Consider the following 23,389-nt stretch of genomic DNA (forward strand, 5'->3'; position numbering starts at 1 on the left):
TCTATTATCCTGGGACACACATGGCTACAACACCACTGTTTCTTTAACTAGGTCTCTATTTGACGCTCTCATGACGTGTAATCTTTTTTTAAAAAATCTTTTTCTGGGAAGAGAGAGGGCTTTCAGATTTCATCCAAATGGGCCGTAATGTGAGCCCGTCACCTTTCCCAACAGCATTTTATTAGTGTAAATAAATAGGGACAATAAGACTTGATTAGAACTTTCTCAAACATGCCACTTGGCCAAATCTGGCTGCCGTCCGCTGCAGAGCTATAGCTTAGATGAGCCATTTTGTTTTTAATTGTGACTTATAAAAGCAGAGGAAAGTGTGTTTAGGAATTTAATCACTAGAAGAGATCTGGAATGTTTTGGGGGCACAGGAGTGTGGGGGGGTGCATATACATGTCAGTCTTGTGTCCTTTAAATTGCCTAAAAGATTGTACAGACAACTGTAGAACCAGTAGTCTTGTAACATGCAAGCGAGATCGTAAATGAAATCCGATTGAGTATTCTTAGCACCCCACCCTCATGATATCTTAGTGACTTGACTGAAAGCAGAGGAGATTTTGATTTTATTTATTTAGGAAAGTTGAAACAGTTTTCAAATCAGTTTAACCCCAAGCACTCGATCAGACAGACACATTTTCCTCCATGATTCAACAAAGCTCTTCTCTACAATAAGAAACTGGGGAAATTCCTGATATACCTGGACATCACCCAGCCAGCCCCAGTATACCTGGGCATCGTTCAGCCAGCTGCCCAGCAAGAACAGGAGAGAGGAGATGCACTGACACTTCTAGAGTTAAAAACAAGCAGATTTGGCTTGGGTTCTGATGTGGGGTGTGTGTATGTGCACGTAAGGAAGAGAAATCCCATCAGGTCTTGCCTGTGCACCTATAGAAGCACAATAGGGCAGTTGTTCTTACCTATATGGGGATCAAATATTTAATAATGGACTCTTCAGTCTAGCAGAGAAAGATATAAGATGATCCAATGGCTGGAAGTTGAAGCTAGACAAATTTAGACTGGAAAGGAGGTGTATATTTTTAACAGTAAGAGTAATTAATCATTGGAACAACCATCGGTGATGGTGGATTCTCCGTCACTGACGGTTTTTACATCCAGACTGGGTGTTTTATCTAAAAACTCTGCTCTAGGAGTTATTTTAGAGGAAGTTCTGTGGCCTGCGTTACACAGGAGGTCAGACTGATGATCCTTTCTGGCCTTGGAATTTATGACTCTGATAAGAGGGACTGTTCATTGAAACATAACAAATTAAGGCCTCATAACTTGTGGAGCTAACTAAGACAGGTTTCCCTCTTTGCTCAAAAGAGAAGAGACTGATCTGATGTGAGAAATACGTGCCACAAAATTGCTACTGGATGAATGAGGACAACCGGAGGATGCAATATCTGTAAGATTTCCCTTTCACCCTTCTAAAGCTGCCTCCCCATCTGTCCTTTGCCTTCGTCCAAGGCTGGCAGTTTCTCCAGGCTAAAAAAGCAGAAATTGCAGCAAGCACTCACAGGCCGGAATTCATGCCTTCCTTAGCGTGGTGCTTTGAAAGAGAAGCAAAAATCATGGGCATAATGGCAGCTCCATTCACTGCAGCACCCCTGGGCAGACTGACTTTCCTGGGGACAAGGAAAGAGGAAAAAGCAGTTCCTGCCTCTGCCTGCGCCCCCTGCCTGCTGAGGGAACATGGTGCCCTCAGGGGAATCCTCCAAAACAAGCAACTCCTTTGATTTGGCTCATTTCTAGCATTTGGTTCACAGACTCAGATACTGGGAGGTTTAAAGATGTCTCAGTCCTGGTAGGAGGGGGCAGGTCTGTGCTGTAACAAAGTGACTACAGACTTTCCCAGCACTGCAGAGTCAGAACCTCTGTGTGCAGGAGACAAACTTGGGGGGAGTCAAGGTGTGAAGTGGACTGAAGCCCCCTCTGACGCCTCCCCAATCACCTCTCTCCCTGGCAGGCTGCAGAATAACATCCGTCCAGTCCAGCCACGTCATCCCAGAAGCAAAATGGCTTTAGCTCAGCGTTTTCAGGTAGGAGATTTCCAGGGAACTGCTGCAGGGTTTGTGCTGGACAGGGAGAAAGCAGGGCATACGCAGGAGGCGGGAGTGGGAGGTGGGGATAGATTGTGACAAATCTACTGGGACTCTAGAGAACAGGAGGAATTCCCCCATCTGTGGACCAAGAATCAAGCCACGTGTCCAGGCACTGAAAAACGTATCGGACTCCTGCTAGCCACAGCCCTAAGCTTCCTAGCCAAAGGTTAATACAAAGAGGAAAGGGGGCAACCAGCCCTTTTTCCCGTGATCAGTTGCTGGAATTCCTCCTGGGAAGCTGACCACAGACCATACTCGTGGGCTCCATTTCCAGGATCTGTCTCTTATCTAGTAGCCGCACGATGAGGTCTGAAGCAGTCTGCATGGGGATCTCTGCTATCCGATCCCTTTTTGAACTTCCAGTTCTGGGGCATTTCCCCTACCCCCGCAATGAATAACTCCTGTGCAGCTTCTGCTACTGCTCGGAGTTTCACAGGGGGCAGCAGCAACAGCAGAGAGTTTCTGATGCATTTCTCAAATGCCCCCAGAGCTCTGAAGGGCAGCCTGGAATTGGCCAGCAGAGATTACTCTGGAGCTGCCTGTTGGCAGGCTGGGAAAAGCAGTGCAGCAGCGTGTGGGGGCCCAGGCCGAATCATTTCTTATCTTCCAGACTCGTTGGGAAGAGCATTTGTTTTCATGATATCCTGGCTCTCTGAAGCCCTGTTGCACCGGTGACAGCAGTGCCAGACATTCCGTTATATGTCACGGGTGGCATGTGTGAGTCTTCGAGCAAGGTTTTAATTCCATTCTCATATCAATCTCTTGCTACCATGTGTGTCTGTGTGGTGGGCCTGGTAAACTCCCATACCACATGCAGATCTCTGCTGCTTGAGCTAAAGTAACTCCATTAGCTTGTGAGGGCAGTAGCCTATTGCATTTTTGAGGGCCAGCTGCCAGAGGCATGTATCTAATGTATTAGCCCAGCGGGTGGCAATTAGCAGGCACAAATAGAGATCTGATCTATTGGACCAGTAGCAGGCACAGACAGAAATTCAAATGATGCTAGTGAGTTTCTCAGGCTCTGCAGAACAGCTCTGAAATGAATGAAGATCTCTTTAGCTTTCTGCTGCTACCAGGGAAGCTCTGAGCAGTGCAGAGGGGCCAAAGCCGGCTGCCTTGCGGGCGGAAACACAGTAGCATCCAACCCCCCTTTGTAATCCTCATCTCAGCTGGACAGACTGAGAGCTTCGCTTCCCTCTGAAATGAGAGCTTTAATTCTGCAGCAGCACCTCTTGCTTGGCAGGGAAAGGGCTCTGCTCTCTGGGGCCAAGGGGGATTTTTCCAGCTCTACCTGTAACTGAGCTGATGAGACTCTGGCTGGGGCAGCAGGTTGTGAGCAGGGGACTCTTGTTGTTGATGCAGATGCCTATGACCTTTGAGGATGTGGCTGTGTATTTCACCAAGGAGGAATGGATGCTCTTGGACCTGGGTCAGCAAGCCCTCTACAGGGACGTCATGCAGGAGAACTATGAGAACGTGACCTCGCTGGGTAAGGATTCCTGTCTCCTAGGCATGTTGAAATTTGAACTGTGCATCGCCTGAATTGACCTTCGCTCACAGTTGTTCCCAGTCCCTTAAATTTCAGTGGGATCAGCCCCATAGCTCCCTTTCTACCTGGACTTTACTTTCTCTAGGGCAGGACTGTGTTTGTCTGTGCAGTGCCTAGCACAAAGGGCCCTGGACCTTGCATGAGGTCTCTAGGTACTACAGCAATCCAAGTCATTAATACCAGAGGATTTAGTGGCTGTAATTACAGTGCACACTAACTCCCTCTGACTCACCAGGTTCCCTACTTACTCCAGCGTGTTTGCCTGACCTCTGCTTACCCCGGAACTGCTGCATTCAGTGACACTGCTGCTCAGTACCGGGTTTACCATGGCACCAGTGGCGCTATGGCACTGAGCCCAGAGTTAGATGGGGCCCCAGCCAGCCTGGGCCAGGAAAGTTGTTCCTACCCCTGCCATGCCTCTTCTGACCCCTGCCCCCCCACATCTTCCCACCCCTTCCCCTTAGCAACATCTGGGGGCACTGCAGCAGGGGTTGGGCCCACCCTGCACTCACTGGGTGCCGGGAACCGAAGCGACCCTGACCCAGCCCGCTCTGCTCTGCCAGCTTCCAGCCATGCTGCTGGTGAGTGCTGAGGGGTGGTTCCCCCTTGCCACCCAGTCCCAAGGCTGGGAACCAGGGGAGCAGAGCAGGCTGGGGCCGGGTCGCTCCACTCATGGGGCGGCAGGAAGTGGAGCGACCCGGCCCCAACCTGTTCTGCTGGCTTGTGGTGGTTTCCTCCCTGCCCCCCAGGCCTGGGAAGGAGGTGGAGCAGTGGGGAAGGGGCATGGGATGGGGAAGAGAAGGGGATGGGGGAAGTGGGGGCAGGGGGGAAGGAAAGGGTGGGATGGGAAGGAGATGGAGTGGTAGGGAAGGGGCATGGGATGGGAAAGAGAAGGGGGCAGGGGAAGCAGGGGCCCAGCATGTAGATCCCCTTGGCAGCAGCTGGGGCTCACCTGTTAAGCAGGCCCATCAAGCCCTCACCCTGACAAGCCCCACCTCCCCTGCATCTGTACCGCCCCGACGAGCCCACCCAGACACCCTCCCCACTGAGCCCCAACCTCCTACACCTGGATCCCCACCCAAATGAACCCCACGTCCCCTGCACCCAGACACCCTTCTGCTGAGCTCCAAACACTTTCACTTGGTCCCCCCTGCAGACTCCCATTGCCCCTGCAACCTGGAACCTCCCCGTGCATCCAGATCCCCCACTGAGCTGCCTGCACACAGACTGCCCCTCACAGAACCCTCTTACCCCCATCTGGATCCCCCCACACTAAGTCCCTCTGCACTTGGATCCTGCCTCCAGGCTGAGCCTCCCTGCCCACATCTGGTATGCCTGTGGCAAAAGGGGCAGGCCCCAGGGTGTTTCTGTGGCAGGCATGCCCTTTGTGCTGTGTCAGGGTCAGGTTCAGCCTCACTGCCAAGTCCCTGTCCCAGGGGGCTGGGGAGTCAGCAGGGTATTCTCCCACCTCCATGCAGCCAGTGGCCTATGCTCCGCACTGCAATGGTGGAGCTTCCACATTTATTTATTTATTGTGTAAAAAAAAAAAAAAAAAAATTGCAGAATTTTAAAACACTTTGCACAGAATTTGATGCAGAATTCCCTCAGGAATATGGGGCGCTGTACAGCTGTGATGGCGGGACTGTGAAGGGGGTGCTGGACAGTAGGGGATCTGTGGATGGGGGAGCTGAGCAGGGGGTATGGTGTGCAGGGTGATGTGCAGTTGTGGTGAGAGGTCAGCGCAAGGGGTCTCTGGGCAGGGGGTGCTGGGCATAGAGATCTGTGGGGGAGGTCTCTGGGCGAGGGGGTGCCAGGCATAGGGCTCTGTGGGGGAGGTCTCTGGGTGAGGGAGTGCTGGACATAAGGGAAGGGCATTGGGCATTGTGGAAGGGGCACGCTGGCAGGGCTGGGCAGCCCTAGCAGTTGTGGGGTTGTAAACAGTGCCCTTGTGCTGGTCTGAGTGGGGCCACTCCCGCTGCGTTGTATAGCCCCCAACTGACCCCCCGCTCTGTGGATCACCCCCCATCATATGCCCTGTTTCCCCAATGGGAGCCCACAAATATGTTTGGCGCCGGGCCTACAAAAAGCTAATCCGGCCCTGCTGCTGCTGCTGCTCCCTCCCACCCCTTAACGCACTGAATCCTGCTCACTTGTGTGCACTGGTCCCAGCTTCCCTCTGACTCTCCTGGGACCCTCGTTGTCCAAGAGAAGGCAATTGTGGGTGGAGTCTCTGCTCTCTGGGACACACAGCTGCCCTCTCTTGTCTTTTAGGAAGCTCTTTGAGGAGTCTGTCGCTGGCTTTGTTCACAGCAAATAGATAGTCTTGGGACCAGCCTATGAAAGAGACGCCACCCTCCCCATGCCATAGAGCCATGATTGCAGGCCGTGAGGGAACCTTTGGTACAAGAGATGGGGCTGGCATCTGGGCATGCTCCATTGGAGCCCTGCACCCCTTCAATTCGGGTCCCCCATTAATTGTTCATGGCTCAGAATAATTGCAATAACCAGTCATGGTTTGCAGTAGCCCCAAAGTCTGTTATACGCTTCCCCAGCCCATATGGAGAAGGTTGGGTAGCAGCGGAGGGAGACCTTAGAGGGCATTCCAGGTTGGCAGGGTTTTAAAAAGGAACCCCCTCTGAATATCTAACTATGTTCATTAGTAGTGTCCTGCAGCTTTGAAAAGATGGCTCTGGAATTATACTGTTTTGACTGGGCTAGAATGTTACATTTCAAGCTTTGTTACCCAAATATGTAATTCACCCTCCTCTTAACAAGGTTAATTTTTCCCTGGAGCAGGATTTCTGATGTCCCGACCTGACTTGATCTATCAGCTGGAACAAGGGGAAGAGACGTGGGTCCCAGATCTCCAGGGCTCAGAGCAAAGGGGGATCCAGAGAGGTGCCTGCACAGGTGAGGATTTGGTTCAACTAGCGTGTAAATCGTCCATCTGTGAAGGAAACAGCTGGGATTTCCATGTAGGCCCTCTGAACTCCCCTAGTTTTGCCTCATTATCAACCAGATCAGGAGGGTAGCCAGCAAGTCCTCAGCTGTCATTCCCACCCATTCTAACTGACACCTTGCAGTAGCTCCTTCCCCCAGAGCATTCACATGGGATACGGAAGTGGAGTCAGTTCACTCTTCCCTTATCGGGGAAAGGGTTTAGGGGGATTCGGAACCTAATATTTCAATTTCCCCATCAGCTATTTTGGTTTGTTTCTGAGTTTGTTTTCCCCCAGCATGGGGACTGACTCTGGTCTGGATTCTCTCCCTGTCCCAGCAGGTGACGAGATGTTGTGTAAGAACGAGGAGGAGACTCCTCAGCAGGAAGGGCCTGTGCAAGTGGAACCGTGCAGGATGGTATCGGAAGGATCCAGAGGAAATGTTCCTGCACAGGGAGAAGCTGGTGGGAGTCAGAATGGATCAAAGAGGCAGAAGGGAAAGGACTTAGGGAAGGGACAAAGTAAATCCACTTCCCATGAGGGTGGTTCCAGAGATAGCAACAAAACCACAGTCCCACAGACTGGAGAGACGCAGAAAATATGCATAGACTGCGGGAAAATCTTCAGTTGCATCTCGCACCTCATTAGACACCAGAGAACCCACACAGGTGAGAGACCTTTTAAATGCCCTGACTGCGGGAAAGGCTTCGGTCGGAGCTCACACCTGGTTGTACATGAGCGGATCCACACGGGAGAGAGACCGTACAAGTGCGACGAATGTGAGAAAAGCTTCAATCAGAGCCCACACCTTATTAGACACCAGAAACTCCACCTAATGGAGAGACGCTGTAAATTACCTGCCTGGGGTGGACTGAATACCGCATTTCCCAGTTCCTTGAGTATCCAGCTGCCTGTTGCTGGGATCAGGGGGCAGTTACAGGTGCCTCCAGGCTGCTCGGTGAATCTCTGGCTCTGCCTTCTGTAGCAAACCGCAGGCAGAGGAGCAGAAGCCCTGATCAGTTTTTCCTCATTGCTGGGCTGCCAGGCCACTTGCCAGCCAGGTGGTGATCAGGGAAAGAAGAACCCAACTCCCCTAGACACTCATCTCTGTGGACTCAAATCCCTTTCCACGAACCAATTCCTTGAGCTATGCCACCTTTCTCAGGGCAGAGACCTGTCTCTGCACCATCCTCTGGGACGTGGGCTGGGCCTCCTCCGCTTACTGGTTTTCATGTGGGGTGGGTGCCCCAGAGGCCCTTCCCTTGCAGACTTTTGGAGGAAACCAGAGAGATCAAATGTTCGGGGGACTAGGAGAGGAAGAATGGGCAGGGAACGGGTTGCTGGGAGTTTGAATCGGGTGATTGAATTAGCAAGTGATCAAGTGCTGAGACTGGATAACTCTGCACTGGTTGGCCAGAGCTCATTGCTGCAAAGGAGCACCAGCTCGAAGGAAAGGAACAAGGCTTTGTGTGCCAAGATCACGGTTACTGTCTGCAATAATCTTCCCACCCCGTGAGCCACCAGCAGCTCTGAGACCAGCACTTAGGCCTTTCAGTTGTTCAGTGCAGAGTCGCAGCCCTGAAGAGTTGATTTCTGATGTTGGGTTAAAATGACCTCAGAACACCCTGGGCTAAAAGGATAATTCAATTATTATAGCGTGGGGGGGTTCCTCACTGGGAATCTTCGAGATAAATTAGAGCCCAGTCATTTCCTGTGTGCATTTGGGGTTTGCAACAAGCAGTGGATGAGTGGGTGTTGGGAAAGGAATGTGTGGCTTATATTTATCTCTGGGGAAATCACTGGGGTATTTAACAGTAATTATGCTGATTCTTTGGAATGTCTAAAATTAGAGTGACTAGTATGGGTCACTGACAGTCCAGATCTTTGTCCTTTCTGTGTGTGAGGGGTCCCGCTGTGATGCCACTCTGCTCACTGAGGAATGGGATTGATTCTTTGATGCCCGTTGCTCATTTCAGGTGACGTTTCACCTCCTCTGCGCTAGTTACTCCCTCTCCCAGAACACTCTCTTTGTCGCACCTTTTTGTTTCTATTTCAGTAAATAAAACCTGCACATACAGATGCTCTCTGGAATCCTTTTTGTGTTTTCTTTTCAGTGGGAGACCTTTCCACTCACACTGATTTGAGAGGGAGTCCTGAGCCACTGTGACACCGCCTCGGGGATGCACACATCGCTCCTCTCTGCCTTTCTACCTCGTGCTGCGGGTGCTTGCCTGGGAATCTCAGCAGCCTGCCTTCCCTCCCAGCCCTGGGGCTTAAACGCTTCTCCACTGCCTGCCTTGGCGGCTGCAGCCTCCTTCCTCTCCCCTGTGTTTTCCCCCCACCTCAGATCCCAGCTCCTGGGCCTCTTCTTGGAAGCCCTACCTGTACCTCTGCTGTCCTTTCTGCTTGGCCTGAGCCCACCTTGCATTGTGGTACTGGCAGGAGCAAACAGCGCAGAGCCCAGCAGGTGGTTATCATAAAGATAACCCAGCAGGGAGCCAGACCTCTGAGGTCCCATGACTGTGCACTCTGCATGGACCTATGCATGGGAACCACAGCTGGGACACAAGGCAGCAGCCCAGCCAGATGCCCCATTGCTAGTACATTGCTGCACCCCAGCAATGGCCCTGGCCACGAGCTGAGTCCTGGAGCAATTCAAGTGACTGAGGTTAATCTCTAAGGCCCTGAGTGGTTTGGGTCCTGCTCCTTCTTTCTCCATGTGTCATTGCGGCAGTTGAGACAAAGGAGCTCATGTCTACTGGGTGTACCCAGGAGGGGGACTCCCTGCAGGGCCATGCTCATAGCTGGAGGGCTCTGATTCTGGAATTTGCTTCTTGCAGCCCAACAGAGTCACTGTCCCTGACTGTTAGGTTCTGTACCAGGCCCATGTGGTCTCCCCAGCGGCCGGGCAGCGAGGGTGTTGATGGGGCGCTGATCAGCTCTGATGGGAGGTCATGCAGCACTCGCAGAGAGTGAACAGTTTGTGCTTTTAAGTGGAACCCATGCAGCTGGGCTGACAGGATGGGCCCACTCTTACAGGAACCCAAGTACTTAGAGAGTCAATTTTCTCCTTTTAAGAGTCTGCATGGTTGAGCCTGGATCTCCTCTGCGAGACCTGCGCTGACGGGCATGTCAGCCTGGGATGCAGTCACTGGGGGCTGGATACCCACAGGGTCTTAGGTACTGTGACACTGGGCATCACTGCACTGAACTACGTGCCTAGAAAATCACCGGGTGCACAAAGCTTGAATTAGGTGCTCAGGGCTCCCCACAGAATGGAATTCACAAAAGCTGGCCTGCTAGTTGGCTCCCTGCCTTAGCTATGTAACAGGAGATGTCCAGGAGATGAGCAAGTCCTAAACCCGCCCTCTCAGGGAGTTCAGCAGCCACATGCAGGCTGGAGGGAGGCAGCTGTCTATGCTAGGGCTTCTCAGCTTGTAAACTCGCTTGTGGAGAAAGAAGCTCCCTTGTAACTTTCAGCCTGGTGGTTGGTTCATTTCTCGGGGATGTGGGAAACCCTCTTGGCTGGTGAGAAGAGATTTGAACAGGGATCTGCTATAGCTCAGGTGAGTGCTGTAGTCACTGAGCTGTGGAGTAGTCAGGGGTGGGGGGCCCTCATTCTCCCATGCTGAAGCTGCTCCACTTTGGATAAATAATGAGTCATGGGCCAGAGAGTGCATGAGAATGGCTCTCTAGCGTAGGGGTTTAGAGCACTCATTTACAATCCAGTCCCCCTGCTCCAATGACTCTTTCATGAGTTCTCCAAAGTGGAATGGCTTCAACAGGAGATCGAGGGGCTGCTGCCTCAGAATAGCCCGTCACCAAGTTGTCACGTCACTCTGCTGAAAACAGACTGTGCCCTGTTCAAATCTCTTCTCTTTACCAGATGGGGGGACTTGTACAGGGGGTCTCGCATCCCAGATCTGTGCTCTACCTGCTGGGTTAAAAGTTATAAGGGCGCTCTTTCCCCACACCCAGGGCACACCTCCAGGACCAGGGGCCCTCCCCCAGGTGCGTCAGGTAGCAGAGCAACTATCTTCCCCTGGTTCATGCATTACACTGGGGCTTAGCGGTCTAGAATGAGAACCAGTGTGCATGCCCAGAAGCAGAAACATAGGCAGTGAGGGGCCTTTTAAGGAAACAATGGTGGCAGCTGAGTGGGGGTTTTGTGAAGTCTGGGTAATGTAATCTAAAGCATTGGGTTTTTTTTAATAGGCCTCTCCTCTCATGCCTGGTTGGCAGGAAACCGAAAAACCCAGCAGCTCTGCAGCCAAGTGCCGATTGGGACTTCTCTTCCTTTGCATGGGGTTTGATGAGCCTCTCGGTTTAGCAATCAGTTTACAGGTCAACTCTCAAGTGTCTGTCCAAGGCAGACACTTGAGAGTTGAACATTACTGATATTTGCAGGGAATCAACAGCTCTATTGTTTCTTCCAGCCAGCCCTAGACAGGGCTCTGACACAATTTCTCTTTTGTGCATCTCCTTAGTGAGGGGTGAGCTGTCCCTAAAGCCTTTCCTGCAGTCGGGACATTTGTAGGGCTTCCCTCCTGTATGGAATCGCCAATGGATAGTGAGGGTTGAGTTTGCCCAGAAGTTTTTCCCACACTTGGAGCAGATGAATGGTTTCTCTCCTGTGTGGGTTTTCTGGTGTTTATAGAGGGTCCTACTAGTCCTGAAGCTGCTTTTGCACTCTCACCTGTGTGGATTCTCTGGTGGAAAGTGAGACTTGAGTGGACACCATAGCTTGTCCTGCAGTAAGGGCACTGATGGGGTTTCTCCCGTGTGGATTCGGTTGGATCTGAAGAGGGCTGACCTGCTGAAATTTTTCCCACATTCAACACATAAGATTTTCACCTTCCTCATCTGTGATGTTTGCTGTCACGGTGTGTGTCACCTTTTCCCTTAGGAGAAAACTGACCACATCTGTTCCCTGACTGCTTTTTTTGCAACCTCTCTGACTTGCGCTGGCTCTCACAGACTTTGCCCTTCACCGGTTCAGGACTTTTGGAAACTTTCCCTTTGGATCTCTGTGATGTCACTAGAGAATTCTCCTCCTCATTCTCTGACTTGTCATCTGTTTGAATGAAAGGGATAATCCAGACATGTGACTCTTTGTGCTAGAGAGAAAAGAAACCTCAAAAAAGGGAAGAGTAAAAGGAGATTCGGAAGAAGCAAATTAGAAGAATTGTTTGGGAGACTAAAATATGAGAAGTTGAATCCTTCAAAGCTTTATCTCCAGAGAACAGGGAGGAACACAACCAATTTTGCTTCCACATCCCTAAGGGGAAAAGGAGGGAGCCATTGCCAGGTGTCAGTTAGGACGGGTGATAACCCATGAGTGACATCTGCCAGGAGGATACAATGGTGGCTGGGCACAATCCTGACCTGGATGAGATGAGGCAAAACCAGGGGAGCTCACGGGAATCCCAGGATTTTCCTTTCCTGGGCCACAGTTTCAGAGATGGTCTAGCCAGTGCCTCCTCTGCACTCTACTGGGAGCTCTGGAGATCCAGGACCCAGGCCCCTTCCCCTTGCTCCAGCCGGGTGAGCCCGTCAGGTTTGTGACTGGAAATCCTGCACAGGTGAGAGCAGGGAGAATTACAGATCTGCAGAGTATTTCTCACAAAGAACGTGCCAGCGGTTTTAACCCCAGCCCACTTAAAGGCAGTAAATCCCAGGGTCAGCTCCCCAGAGACTTGCATCCACAGGACACCCTGCTCCTGGGGGGTTTAACCTCCACTGGGAGCACACACAGCCAGACACTCAGTATCAAAGGGGTACCTTCCATGTGCCCTAGGAAAGTCCATCACTGTCCATATCCCAGAAAGGAGAGACTCTGGCCACAGGGGAAGCCACTCCTTACCGCCAGAGAGAGGCGCAGCGGCAGAGAGAGTCATAGGGAAGCTGAGACCAGTGAGTGTGAGCTAGTGGGGTTCAGCAGAGTCAGGAAGCGGGGCATGGGCAGCAGGTAATGGAGGCTGGGGAAGGCTAAGCCTCCCCAAACCTCCACTAATGCTCCCCGCTGCAGCCAGGCTGCGGCTGGGCTCAGCGCTGCTCTGGATAGCCCGGGCTTGGGGCTCCTCCAGACTGCTCTGGGCGCCAGCAGGCTGGCCAGGGTTTGGGGCTGGACAGCGAGACGGGGGGCGGAAGAGGCTGAGCGGGGCAGGGCCTCGGGCAGAAGGGGCAGGGCTTCAGACACAAGGCTAGCCTCCCCAAACGGGGGGTGCACATGCTGCCTGAACTACGATGTCACCAAATGCAGCAGTCTGGGGGCATCTGATGTCCACAACATACATTAGGAGAATTAGGATCTCTAGGGAGTCAAGTGCAGCAAGAGGGAATATGTGCTAGACAGCTGGGGAAGGAGGAAAATGACTGATGTTTTAAACTCTGGTAGCACCCAGAAACTGCAAAGGGGACTGGGGCTCCCTCGCGCTGGGAGGATACAAGCATAGAAAAGAGACACAGTCCCTGCCATGAAGAGCTTCCAAGCCAGGACTGAATGAGTGTAACGAACAGCAGTAGAGAGAGGGAGTCCAGAGAAGAGGAACAAGGATAAGAACTGGTAGTGACACAGATGAACAATGTGCAGAGACCAAGTGCATCAAATCAAATGACAGGATTAGCTTGTTTCCAGTGCCCTCTCTGTGCATTTCTGACTTTCATTTCTATTGTGTTTAAACAAGTGTAATGTAAAATAAACCAACCAACTCTCTACCTGTTTCTTTTTAAAATCAACTTATTTCTATCACTTTACAGTTGAGAGGGATGTCTCGGATGAATTCCTCTGGAAAAGGAGCATGAGAGAAATGAAAATCAGGCCATGTGTCCTCAGAAGGGATTGACTGAAAGACATAAGGATAAAATGAACTGGAACAAGGATATTGAGCAGCTCTGGCCACTGGTCTTCCTTAAGGAGGGCACCTTGATGAGGTGAAACCCATGAGCCTTCCAGTGACCATAACAGCTGTGCAAGTGGGATTTTTAAGTCTGGATAGGGCTACCCAAGGCGGAGCAGCCAAGGGGTAGGGAGCAAATGAAAAGCAGCGCACTGCTCCTCCAGGTTGGGGATAGAGCGGCAGTGGGCACAGACCCCACTGGGGGAGCAGCAGCTGCTCAGCCAGGCTCCCAGATCACATGGAGGCAGCAGCAGCATCTGACCCAGGAAACTCAATTCCCAATATGCTTAGCAGAGGGAGGAAGAGAAAACAGCCTCCTTACCTTAGCACTCACCAGAGCCCTCTGGTGGCAGCAGCTAACGAAAGTCCTTCCCTATGCTCCCCACTGGGGACAGACACATGGCAGAGGACGGATCTAGCCTTCTCCCAAGCTAGAGCAAGACTAGCATGACAGTGCCACAGACAAAGGGGAGCCCTGCAGCTCAGCACCACCAGATGCTTTCAGTATGGGGGCACTTTCCATCCATCCTGGATAGCCTTATAACCTGCCCTTCTCCACCTCCTTTGGTCTCCTCTTTCCACGATCAGCCGCTTTATATGAAGAGGAAAGACGGCAACGTTTTCTGGAATCCTCCTGTAGGGAGGAAGGCCCTGAAAAAGCAAGTTCGACAATGTGGTAATTAACACACGACAGTCCGATGAGAAGCCCCAGTCCCCTCTCCTCCACAGTGAAGCAAGGACTGAGTCTTGGCCTGCGTCAGCATAGCTATAGTGGGTCAGGGGTGTGAGAAAAAACACACCCTTGACCAGTGTAGCTATGCTGAACAAACAGACATTTAGGATCAGCTTTTTATTACCATCCATCAGACAGCAAAAACTCAGGAGAGTGAAGCACCCACACGGCCCGGTATAGATGCCATCTCCATCCACAGCCCTGCAAGGAACCAACCACACTCCAGCTCATGGGCTGTATCACCCATTGCACTGAAGCAGCAGCCTGCTGTGACCAGATAGGAGCTTGGCTCCGCCATTCCAGTACAGAAGTTCACAGAGCTAACTAGGTAAAGAGTTTGTGCATTAGCTGAGCAAAATGTCAACATTCATGCTAAAGAACTGTAATGATTACACATATTAATTACACTGCTCTACAGCCAAAATGCTTCTGAAATAAATGTAGTCCAACTTCACTAACTCTGGGTCACTGAGAACGAAAATGATGCTTAAAATTGTTGATTGGCTCTACTTTTCAAGATATGCTATTGGGTCAGTATATACGACCCTTGACTTGGGAATGGCGGAGGATAAGTGAGTTATAAAGGGGAAGGGATCTCAATTTAAACCAGAAATGACTAAAATACATCTTTGATTGGATCTATGAATAAATCTATGACTGGATTTGAATAGTACTTGCTTTTTAGGCAAAACAATGAATGATGCAATCTGAAGCTGGTATTGCATCATACATGATATGAATTGCATCATGTTATTCCTAGAAGTCATGGATGATGCAATCATTACGAAGCTTACATCTGTCTGCTGAACAAATTGCCCTATATCAGCTCTAGAAATCATACAGTGTCGTGCTCTCTTATTTGTCAGTGTTTGATTTTGCAAAGGGACACATTTCTGTTTAGCCAAAGTGAGCAGAGATGCCTCATACTTGTGTGAACAGTGCAGATAACTTCTGCTATGTTTGTGGTGAAGTGACTTTTGCATCACAAAAGCTCAGTATAACCACTATGGTTAAGAAAGCCTATCACCTTTCTTTTGGCTGCAAAATTGGAGATCAGGACAAGAGGTGGGCCCCACACATATGCTGCAACACTTGTGCAACATATCTTCGCCAGTGGTTGAACAGGAAAAGGACATCTATGCCTTTTGCAGTGCCAATGATTTGGAGAGAGCCAACAGATCATACCAGCAATTGTTACTTCTGCATGGTGCCTCCAGTTGGGAAAGGTGTGTCAAAGAAGAAAAAGTGGACTGTGCATTATCCAAACATTCCATCAGCTATACGCCCAGTACCCCACGGAAAAGGACTGCCGGTTCCTGATGCACCAGAATCATTCTCACTGGAGTCAGACGAGGAAGAGGAAGAGGATGAAACTTCTGGTCCTGAACCATCAATGTCACAGGACCCACATTTTCTCCCATCCTCCTCTGAACCACACCTCATAACATAAGGTGAACTGAATGACCTTGTCAGGGATTTGGAACTACCCAAGAGTAAGGCAGAGCTGTTGGGCTCCAGACTACAGCAGTGGAATCTCCTGGCAGGCTATCAGGGCAAATGGAGCCCATCAATGCTTGCAGACTATTGCTGGACAGTGACAAGAGATGCTCCATTTAATGAATACAAGAGACAAAGCCAAGAAGCCCCGAGTAGACACTGAATAGGACTAAACTATGTACATAATAGTTTTTTGACTTTTGTTTCATAATAAATTTTAGTTATACAACCCTTTTGCTGATTTTTAAAGTGTTACATAAACAGGACAGGTGAAATATTATCATGTAAAGCAACCATAAACACATGAAAAGACCTAGGTTTACAATTTATGATTAAAACTCTACTATCTACACAATATACATAGACATAAAATGTAAAAAACTTAAATATCTTAGAAACAGTAGCCAATCAGTTGTTTTAATTGTCATATTTGAATTCAGCACATCAAAATACATAATAAATAGCACATTTTATCTCTGAAGCGGACAACTTCTCAAAAATTGTAGACCAGTGTTACCTTTCCAAATTGTTTCCCCAGGGAAATTTTTTTTGTACATACCCAGACTCACCTACACCATATGTCTCTATTTTCCTATAGTCACGTTTCTCACACTTAGACTCACCTAAATACTACTTGTGGCAAACCCCCCATTTAAAAAGGGAATGGTTTTAAAGCTGCTTTCGAACTGCTTTTTAAATTACCCAGCTAGGCAGAATCACGGGTAATGTATTAATTCACCTTCAGTTCTCTGTGCTCTGGGTATGTTTCTGTGGGTATGTCTACACTACGGAATTATTCCGATTTTACAGAAACCAATATTTGGAAACATTGTATAAAGTTGAGTGCAGGCAGCTACACTAAGCACATTAATTCGGTGGTGTGCGTCCATGTACCGAGGCTAGTGTCGATTTCCAGAGCGTTGCACTGTGGGTAGCTATCCCATAGTTCCCGTAGTCTCCCCCGCTGTGGAATTCTGGGTTGAGATCCCAGTGCCTGATGAGGCAAAAAACATTGTCGCTGGTGGTTCTGGGTACAGCCTCACCCCTCCCTCCGTGAAAGCAACGGCAGACAACCGTTTTGCACCTTTTTTCCTGGGTGAACTGTGCAGACACCATAGCACAGCAAGCATGGAGCCTGCTCAGATCAAGACAGCAGTCATGGACGTTGTAAACACCTCGCGCATTCTCGTGCAGTCTATGCTGAACCAGGACCTGCAAAACCACGCTAGGAGGAGGCAGCTACGGCAGCGTGGCGACAAGAGTGATGAGGACATGCATACAGAATTCTCTCAAACCGTGGGCCCCAGCACTTTGGAGGTCCTGCTGGTAATGGGGCAGGTTCTAGCCATTGAACGCCGATTTTGGGACCGGGAAACAAGCACAGACTGGTGGGACCGCATAGTGTTGCGGGTGTGGGACGATTCTCAGTGGCTGCGAAACTTTCACATGCGTAACGCCACTTTCATGGAACTTTGTGACTTGCTTTCCCCTGTCCTGAAATGCCAGAATAGCAAGATGAGAGCAGCCCTCACAGTTGAGAAGCGAGTGGTGATAGCCCTCCGGAAGCTTGCAACGCCAGACAGCTACCGGTCAGTCAGGAATCAATTTGGAGGGGGCAAATCTACTGTGGGGACTGCTATGATGCAAGTAGCCAAAGCAATCACTAAGCTGCTGCTACAAAAGGTAGTGACTCTGGGAAATGTGCAGGTCATAGTGGATGGCTTTGCTGCAATGGGATTCCCTAACTGTGGTGGGGTGACAGATGGAACCCATATCCCTGTCTTACGTACTGGGTGCTCTGGTGCTCCAGTGCCAAACCGCAATGGGTACTTTTCAATGGTGCTGCAAACGCTGGTGGATCACAAGTGACATTTCAGCAACATCAACGTGGGATGGCCGGGAAGGGTTCATGACGCTCACGTCTTCAGGAACACTACTCTGTTTAAAGGGCTGCAGCAAGGGAATTACTTCCCAGACCAGAAAATAACAGTTGGGGATTTTGAAATGCCTGTAGTTATCCTGAGGGACCCAGCCTACCCCTTGATGCCATGGCTCATGAAGCCATACACAGGCAGCCTGGACAGTAGTCAGGAGCTGTTCAACTACAGGCTGAGCAAGTGCAGAATGGTGGTAGAATGTGCATTTGGACGTTTAAAGGCGCGCTGGTGCACATTACTGACTCACTCAGACCTCAGCCAAACCAATATCCCCATTGTTATTGCTGCTTGCTGTGTGCTCCACAATCTCTGTGAGAGTAAGCGGGAGACCTTTATGGCTGGGTGGGAGGCTGAGGCAAATCACCTGGCCACTGATTACACGCAGCCAGACACCAGGGTGATTAGAGGAGCACACTAGGAAGCGATGCGCATCAGAGAAGCTTTGAAAACCAGTTTTATCACTGGCCAGGGTACGGTTTGACTGTTGTGTTTGCTTCTCCTTGATGAAAATCCACCTCCTTGATTGACTCATTCCCTGTAAGCAACCCACCCTCCCCCTTCGATCACAGCTTGCTTTCTAAGGAAATAAAGTCACTATTGTTTAAAAATCATGTATTCTTTATTAATTATTTATAAAAAGAGAGAGAGAACTGACAAGGTAGCCCGGGTGGGGTTTGGGAGGAAGATAGGAGGGAAGGAAAAGGCCACTAAAAAAGTTCAAAATAATGACAGCCTTTTGCTTGGGCTGTCCACTGGGGTGGAGTGGCCGGGTGCACGGAGCCTCCCGCCACACTAGTGCAGCGAGTTCTCCAGTCTCAGTGCTCTCACCATCATTCACTGATTTGATGTCATTGGGTTCTAGGTACCTTGGGTGAAACTCAGTACCCCAAGACAAGTCATCTGGGGTCAAAAGGGGGCTCTAATGTTTAAACTAGGGATGTAACCTGTGTGACACAGATGTCACTTACTGAGAAGCTATTAGCTTGCACTGATGCAGGTTTCACCTGGGAAATAATATACATACATGTATACACATTTTTATATACATATCAGGTTAAATCGGGAGCCTGGACATGAATTGTCCAGCTCCATTGGATGTTACAATGCAGATTTCCAGCCTGTGCTATGGTGCCAACTCTGCCCACATATCTACACCAGCGACACCATCACAGGACCTAACCAGATCAGCCACACCATCACCGGTTCATTCACCTGCACGTCCACCAATGTAATATACGCCATCATTTGCCAGCAATGCCCCTCTGCTATGTACATCGGCCAAACTGGACAGTCTCTACGGAAAAGGATAAATGGACACAAATCAGATATTAGGAATGGCAATATACAAAAACCTGTAGGAGAGCACTTCAACCTCCTTCGCCACACAATAGCCAATCTTAAGGTGGCCATACTGCAGCAAAAAAGCTTCAGGACCAGACTTCAAAGAGAAACTGCTGAGCTTCAGTTCATCTGCAAATTTGACACCATCAGCTCAGGATTAAACAAAGACTGTGAATGGCTTGCCAACTACAAAACCAGTTTCTCCTCCCTTGGTTTTCACACCTCAACTGCTAGAACAAGGCCTCATCCTTCCTGACTGAACTAACCTCATTATCTCTAGCTTGCTTTTTGCTTGCATATATATACCTGCCCCTCGAAATTTCCACTACATGCATCCGACGAAGTGGGTATTCACCCACAAAAGCTCATGCTCCAAAACGTCTGTTAGTCTATAAGGTGCCACAGGATTCTTTGCTGCTGTTAAAACTGAAACTGGATGATAAGATCAGTAACTGGCAAGTGACTTCCTCAAACCCTTTCCCAGAGAAGTGAGATGAGGGGACGCATTCTGCCTCCACATCCCATCGGGACACTCAGTGGGGAGAGAGCTACTGCTGGGTGTTGGTTGGGATGGGTGGGAGGCCGGGAGCGCCATCTGCCATGGGGGTACGACACCTGCTGGGGACAATCCTGACTGAACCACAAAAAGGGGGAGCCCACAGGGGCATTGGAAGTTTTGGGAGTGGGTTTAACTTTATCTCTTACCTGCCTGAGGGCCTCTCGGGGTCTCCTTTTCTGAAGAATCCTCAGAGTCCAGGACACAGGACTCTTCCTTTTGGTCCATGTGGCAGATGGAGTCCGGTTTGGGGATTCTGCTCATCAGAAGGAAATGGGTGAGATCAGGATGGGCTAGGTCTCCATTCAGCATTTCCCACAAGAGAGCATCCCATGTCACACCCAGCCCCTTTCTCTGCAGGGAGGACATCTGATCCTCAGGGAAGGGGAACATGTTCACGAGACCCTGTGGGAAAGCCTAGTGCCTGCAGGGAGACATGCCGTGTGTCTCCTGGGGTAAACTCATGGATCCCCAGACACGGGGAATTGATGACTTAGGCAGAGAGCAGATAATAAGCTGCTTGTCACAACACAGTAAGGGGCCAGTGATCCCAGGGATGGAATCAGGGACACCAGAATGGGGAGGGGGGGCATGGCCCTCCCACTTTTTACTGGGTGTGTGAGGAGGGGCAGGGTGTAGAGAAGAGCAAGCGGGGAACGGTGTCTTGGGGGGAAGGGGCATTGCAGAAGCGGGACCTCAGGAGAAAAGGAGGTGTGAGGGTGGGGCCTTCAGGAGATGGAGAGTGGGAGCAGGGCCACAGTTCAGGCACTGGTGGGTCCCCCACTTTTAGGAAGCTTCCACGGCCCCGGATGGAACCAGCCTCAGGCAGGGGACATAGGTAGTCACTCTCTTTTGAAACCCTGGGGATGCCCAAATTAACACTGAGTCCTGAGTTTCCATCCCAGTGGCATGAGGTGTGGAGGTGACCTTCTCTCTCACAAACGGCCTAGCACCTGAAAATGCTGATTACCCCAGATATCTAAGGAGCAAGGGCCGTAGGATCCTGGAGCTGAAGTTGACCTACAGAGACCACCCAGATCCTAACACCCAAGGGGACAGGGATACTTACTCTGCGAGGTCACACAGTCGCCTAATTCTCCTGCATGACATCCCTGAAGAGGGCTCTCTAATAGGATCCAGCAGAGCCCTCTGCCTCTGAGTGAAATACACAGCCACCTCCTCGAAGGTCCCTGGGATAGACTGACCTCCCAGTAATCCCTCTCCCTTCCCACTCAGACCTATTGCCTTCTCCCTGTTGTTATTCCATTGCCAGTGCCCAGTCAGGCTACACTAACAAATGAATTCAGGGTTGTCTTGAGTTCCCAGTGCTGTTGGTTCTCTGGCCTCCTTCCTCAAGAGCTGGGTAGCCACAGAGAGAAATATTTTTTTACTTCATAATATTAGAAGTATCCAGAGGGATCCCATAGGGGTCTGTCCTAAGTCCAATATTATTCAATATTTTCATTAACGACTTGGCTAATGATGTGGACACTATGCTTATAAAAACTGCAGATGAAACCAAGCTGGGCTGAAAGCACTTTGGAGGCCAGGATTAGAATTCAAAATGACCTCAATAAATTGCAGAATTGGTGTGAAATCAATAAGATGAAATTGAATAAAGACTAAGTGCACCATATTACTCTGAGGAAGGACAAATCAAATTAACAAATACCAAAGGGGGAATATCTGGCCAGGCATTAGTACTACAGAAAAGCAAATGGGAGCTATAGTGGATCTCAAGCTGAACAGGATGCAACAATGTGAAGCCGTTGTGAAAAAGACTAATATTATTCTTGGGTGAATGAACAGGAGTATCATATGTAAGACACAGGAGATTACTGTTCCACTCTCCTATGCACCCACGAGGCCTCAGCTGGAGTACTGTGTCCAGTTTTTAGCGTCCCACTCTAAAAAAGACGTGGACAAATTGAAAAGATACCAGAGGAGACCAACACAAATGATAGAAGGTTTAGAAAACCTGATCTATGAGGAAAGGTTAAATAACCTGGGCATGTTTAGACATGAGAAAAGAAGACAAGGGGCACCTGATAACAGTCTTCAAATATGTTAAGTGTTGTTATAAAAAGGACAGTCATCAGTTGTTGTCCATGTTTACTGAAGGTAGGACAAGAAGTAATAGTCTTAATCTGCAGCAAGGGAGATTGAGATTAGATATTAAGAAAACCTTGCTAAATTAAAAGGATAGTTAAGTTCTGAATGAGGTTACCTGGTGAGTTTGTGGAATCCCCATCACGGGACATTTTTAAGAACAGGTTGGATAAACACTTTTCAGGAATGGTAAATGTATACTTGAGCCTGCATCAACACATGGGGCTGGAGTAGATGACCTCTCAAGATCCCTTCCAGCCCTATATTTCTTTGATTCTATGAATAGTCATTTATTTCTTAGGAGTGGTAAGAGAATCTATCTATTCTGAGGTAGTGATCTTTAGTGATATTCAGTGTGATGAAGCAAAGAAACTTCCAGCCAGCACAGCAAGGGTTAAAGAAAACCTTTGGGCCCAGCTAGCACCACCCTGCTATACCTGCAACCAATGCCAGGCCTGGAGCGGGGATAAAAGAAGGGAGCTTGGCTCAGTTCAGGGCTGACTGGGGAAGAGACAGGAGCTAGTTGTCTCCCTGCCTGCTGCTTCCCCATGAACAAAAGATGTCTGTGCTGAACTTTGTAGTGAGGCAGCACCTAGGCAACAGTGAAGAGATGGAGCAGTGGCTCCTCAATCAAGGGAGGCTGTGGAGGAATCCCCAGCATGGGAAGTAACTGGCTGAATAAACCCCAGAGACATTGTGGGGCTCAACCTCACCAGCTTGTGGCTGTCCTGCCTGAAGGAGTCTGGGACCACAGCAAGGATCTGTCTGCACCCCAGAGGGAATCCTGTGGGAAGCAAGCTGCCAGGTAGATTGGACTAGAGGGGCCATGCCCCAAATGGAATGGACTGGTAGTAAGTAGCCCAGGACAGTAGCTTCTCCCTGCCAGAAGTGACACCAACCCCACTGTTCAGAATTTGACATGCTGGGACCTGGTGGGGATGGAGGGCCTGGGTGCCCCTATCCTCCACCCAGCCTTAAAGGCTGAGGCTATTCAGCCAGCAGGGGGCTGAGATATAGTGGATATAGCGTACTTAGGTTTTCAAGGTCCCTCACCAAATGCTCTTAAGCAAACTAAGCTGTCATGGGATAAGAGGGAAGGTTCTCACATGGATTGGTAACTGGTTAGAAGACAGGAAACAAAGGATAGGAATAAATGGCCAGTTTTCAAAATGGAGAGCAGTAAATAGTGGAGTCCCCCGGGGGTCTGTACTAGGTCCAGTCCTATTTAACATATTCATAAATGATCTGGGAAAAGGGGTAAACAGTGAGGTGGCAAAATTTGCAGATGATACAAAATTACTCAAGACAGTTAAGTCCCAGGCAGACTGCGAAGAGCTACAAAAGGATCTCTCAAAACTGGGTGACTGGGCAACAAAGTGGCAGATAAAATTCAGTGTTGATATATGCAAAGTAGTGCACATTGGAAACATTATCACAACTATACATATAAAATGAGGGGGTTTAAGTTAACTGTTACCACTCAAGAGAGAGATCTTGGAATCACTGACTGGATGTTTTCAGAGAACTATTTACAATGAAGCAAATACTCACCAGCAACCACACACCACACCAAAAACACCAACCCAGGAACCTATCCTTGCAACAAAGCCTGTTGCCAACTCTGTCCACATATCTATTCAAGTGACACCATACTAGGACCTAATCACATCAACCACGTCATCGGGCTCGTTCACCTGCACATCTACCAATGATCTATG

General features: G+C 49.7%; 2 protein-coding genes across 6 annotated transcripts in view; one reads left to right on the forward strand and one right to left on the reverse strand.

The window, feature by feature from the left end:
• Positions 1-8,681, forward strand: part of LOC127032814 (zinc finger protein 436-like) — a 74,261-nt gene extending 65,580 nt beyond the window's left edge. For 2 of the 5 annotated variants that reach the window (XM_050920427.1, XM_050920426.1), the window contains exons 2-5: positions 1,976-2,048; positions 3,474-3,600; positions 6,457-6,570; positions 6,938-8,681. In XM_050920427.1, the coding sequence (XP_050776384.1) occupies positions 2,025-2,048; positions 3,474-3,600; positions 6,457-6,570; positions 6,938-7,584 (912 nt within the window). In that variant the 5' untranslated portion in view covers positions 1,976-2,024 and the 3' untranslated portion in view covers positions 7,585-8,681. Of the gene's footprint in view, positions 1-1,332; positions 1,415-1,975; positions 2,049-3,473; positions 3,601-6,456; positions 6,571-6,937 lie in introns of all 5 variants that reach the window. The other 3 variants (XM_050920425.1, XM_050920424.1, XM_050920429.1) reach the window with 3 other exon arrangements.
• The window catches only part of LOC127032795 (zinc finger protein 345-like), a 181,750-nt gene that overhangs the window by 117,185 nt on the left and 41,176 nt on the right, over positions 1-23,389 (reverse strand). The window lies entirely within an intron of this gene.

This window comes from Gopherus flavomarginatus, chromosome 12, assembly GCF_025201925.1.
Source record: "Gopherus flavomarginatus isolate rGopFla2 chromosome 12, rGopFla2.mat.asm, whole genome shotgun sequence".
In the NCBI taxonomy this organism is placed as follows: Eukaryota; Metazoa; Chordata; order Testudines; family Testudinidae; genus Gopherus; species Gopherus flavomarginatus.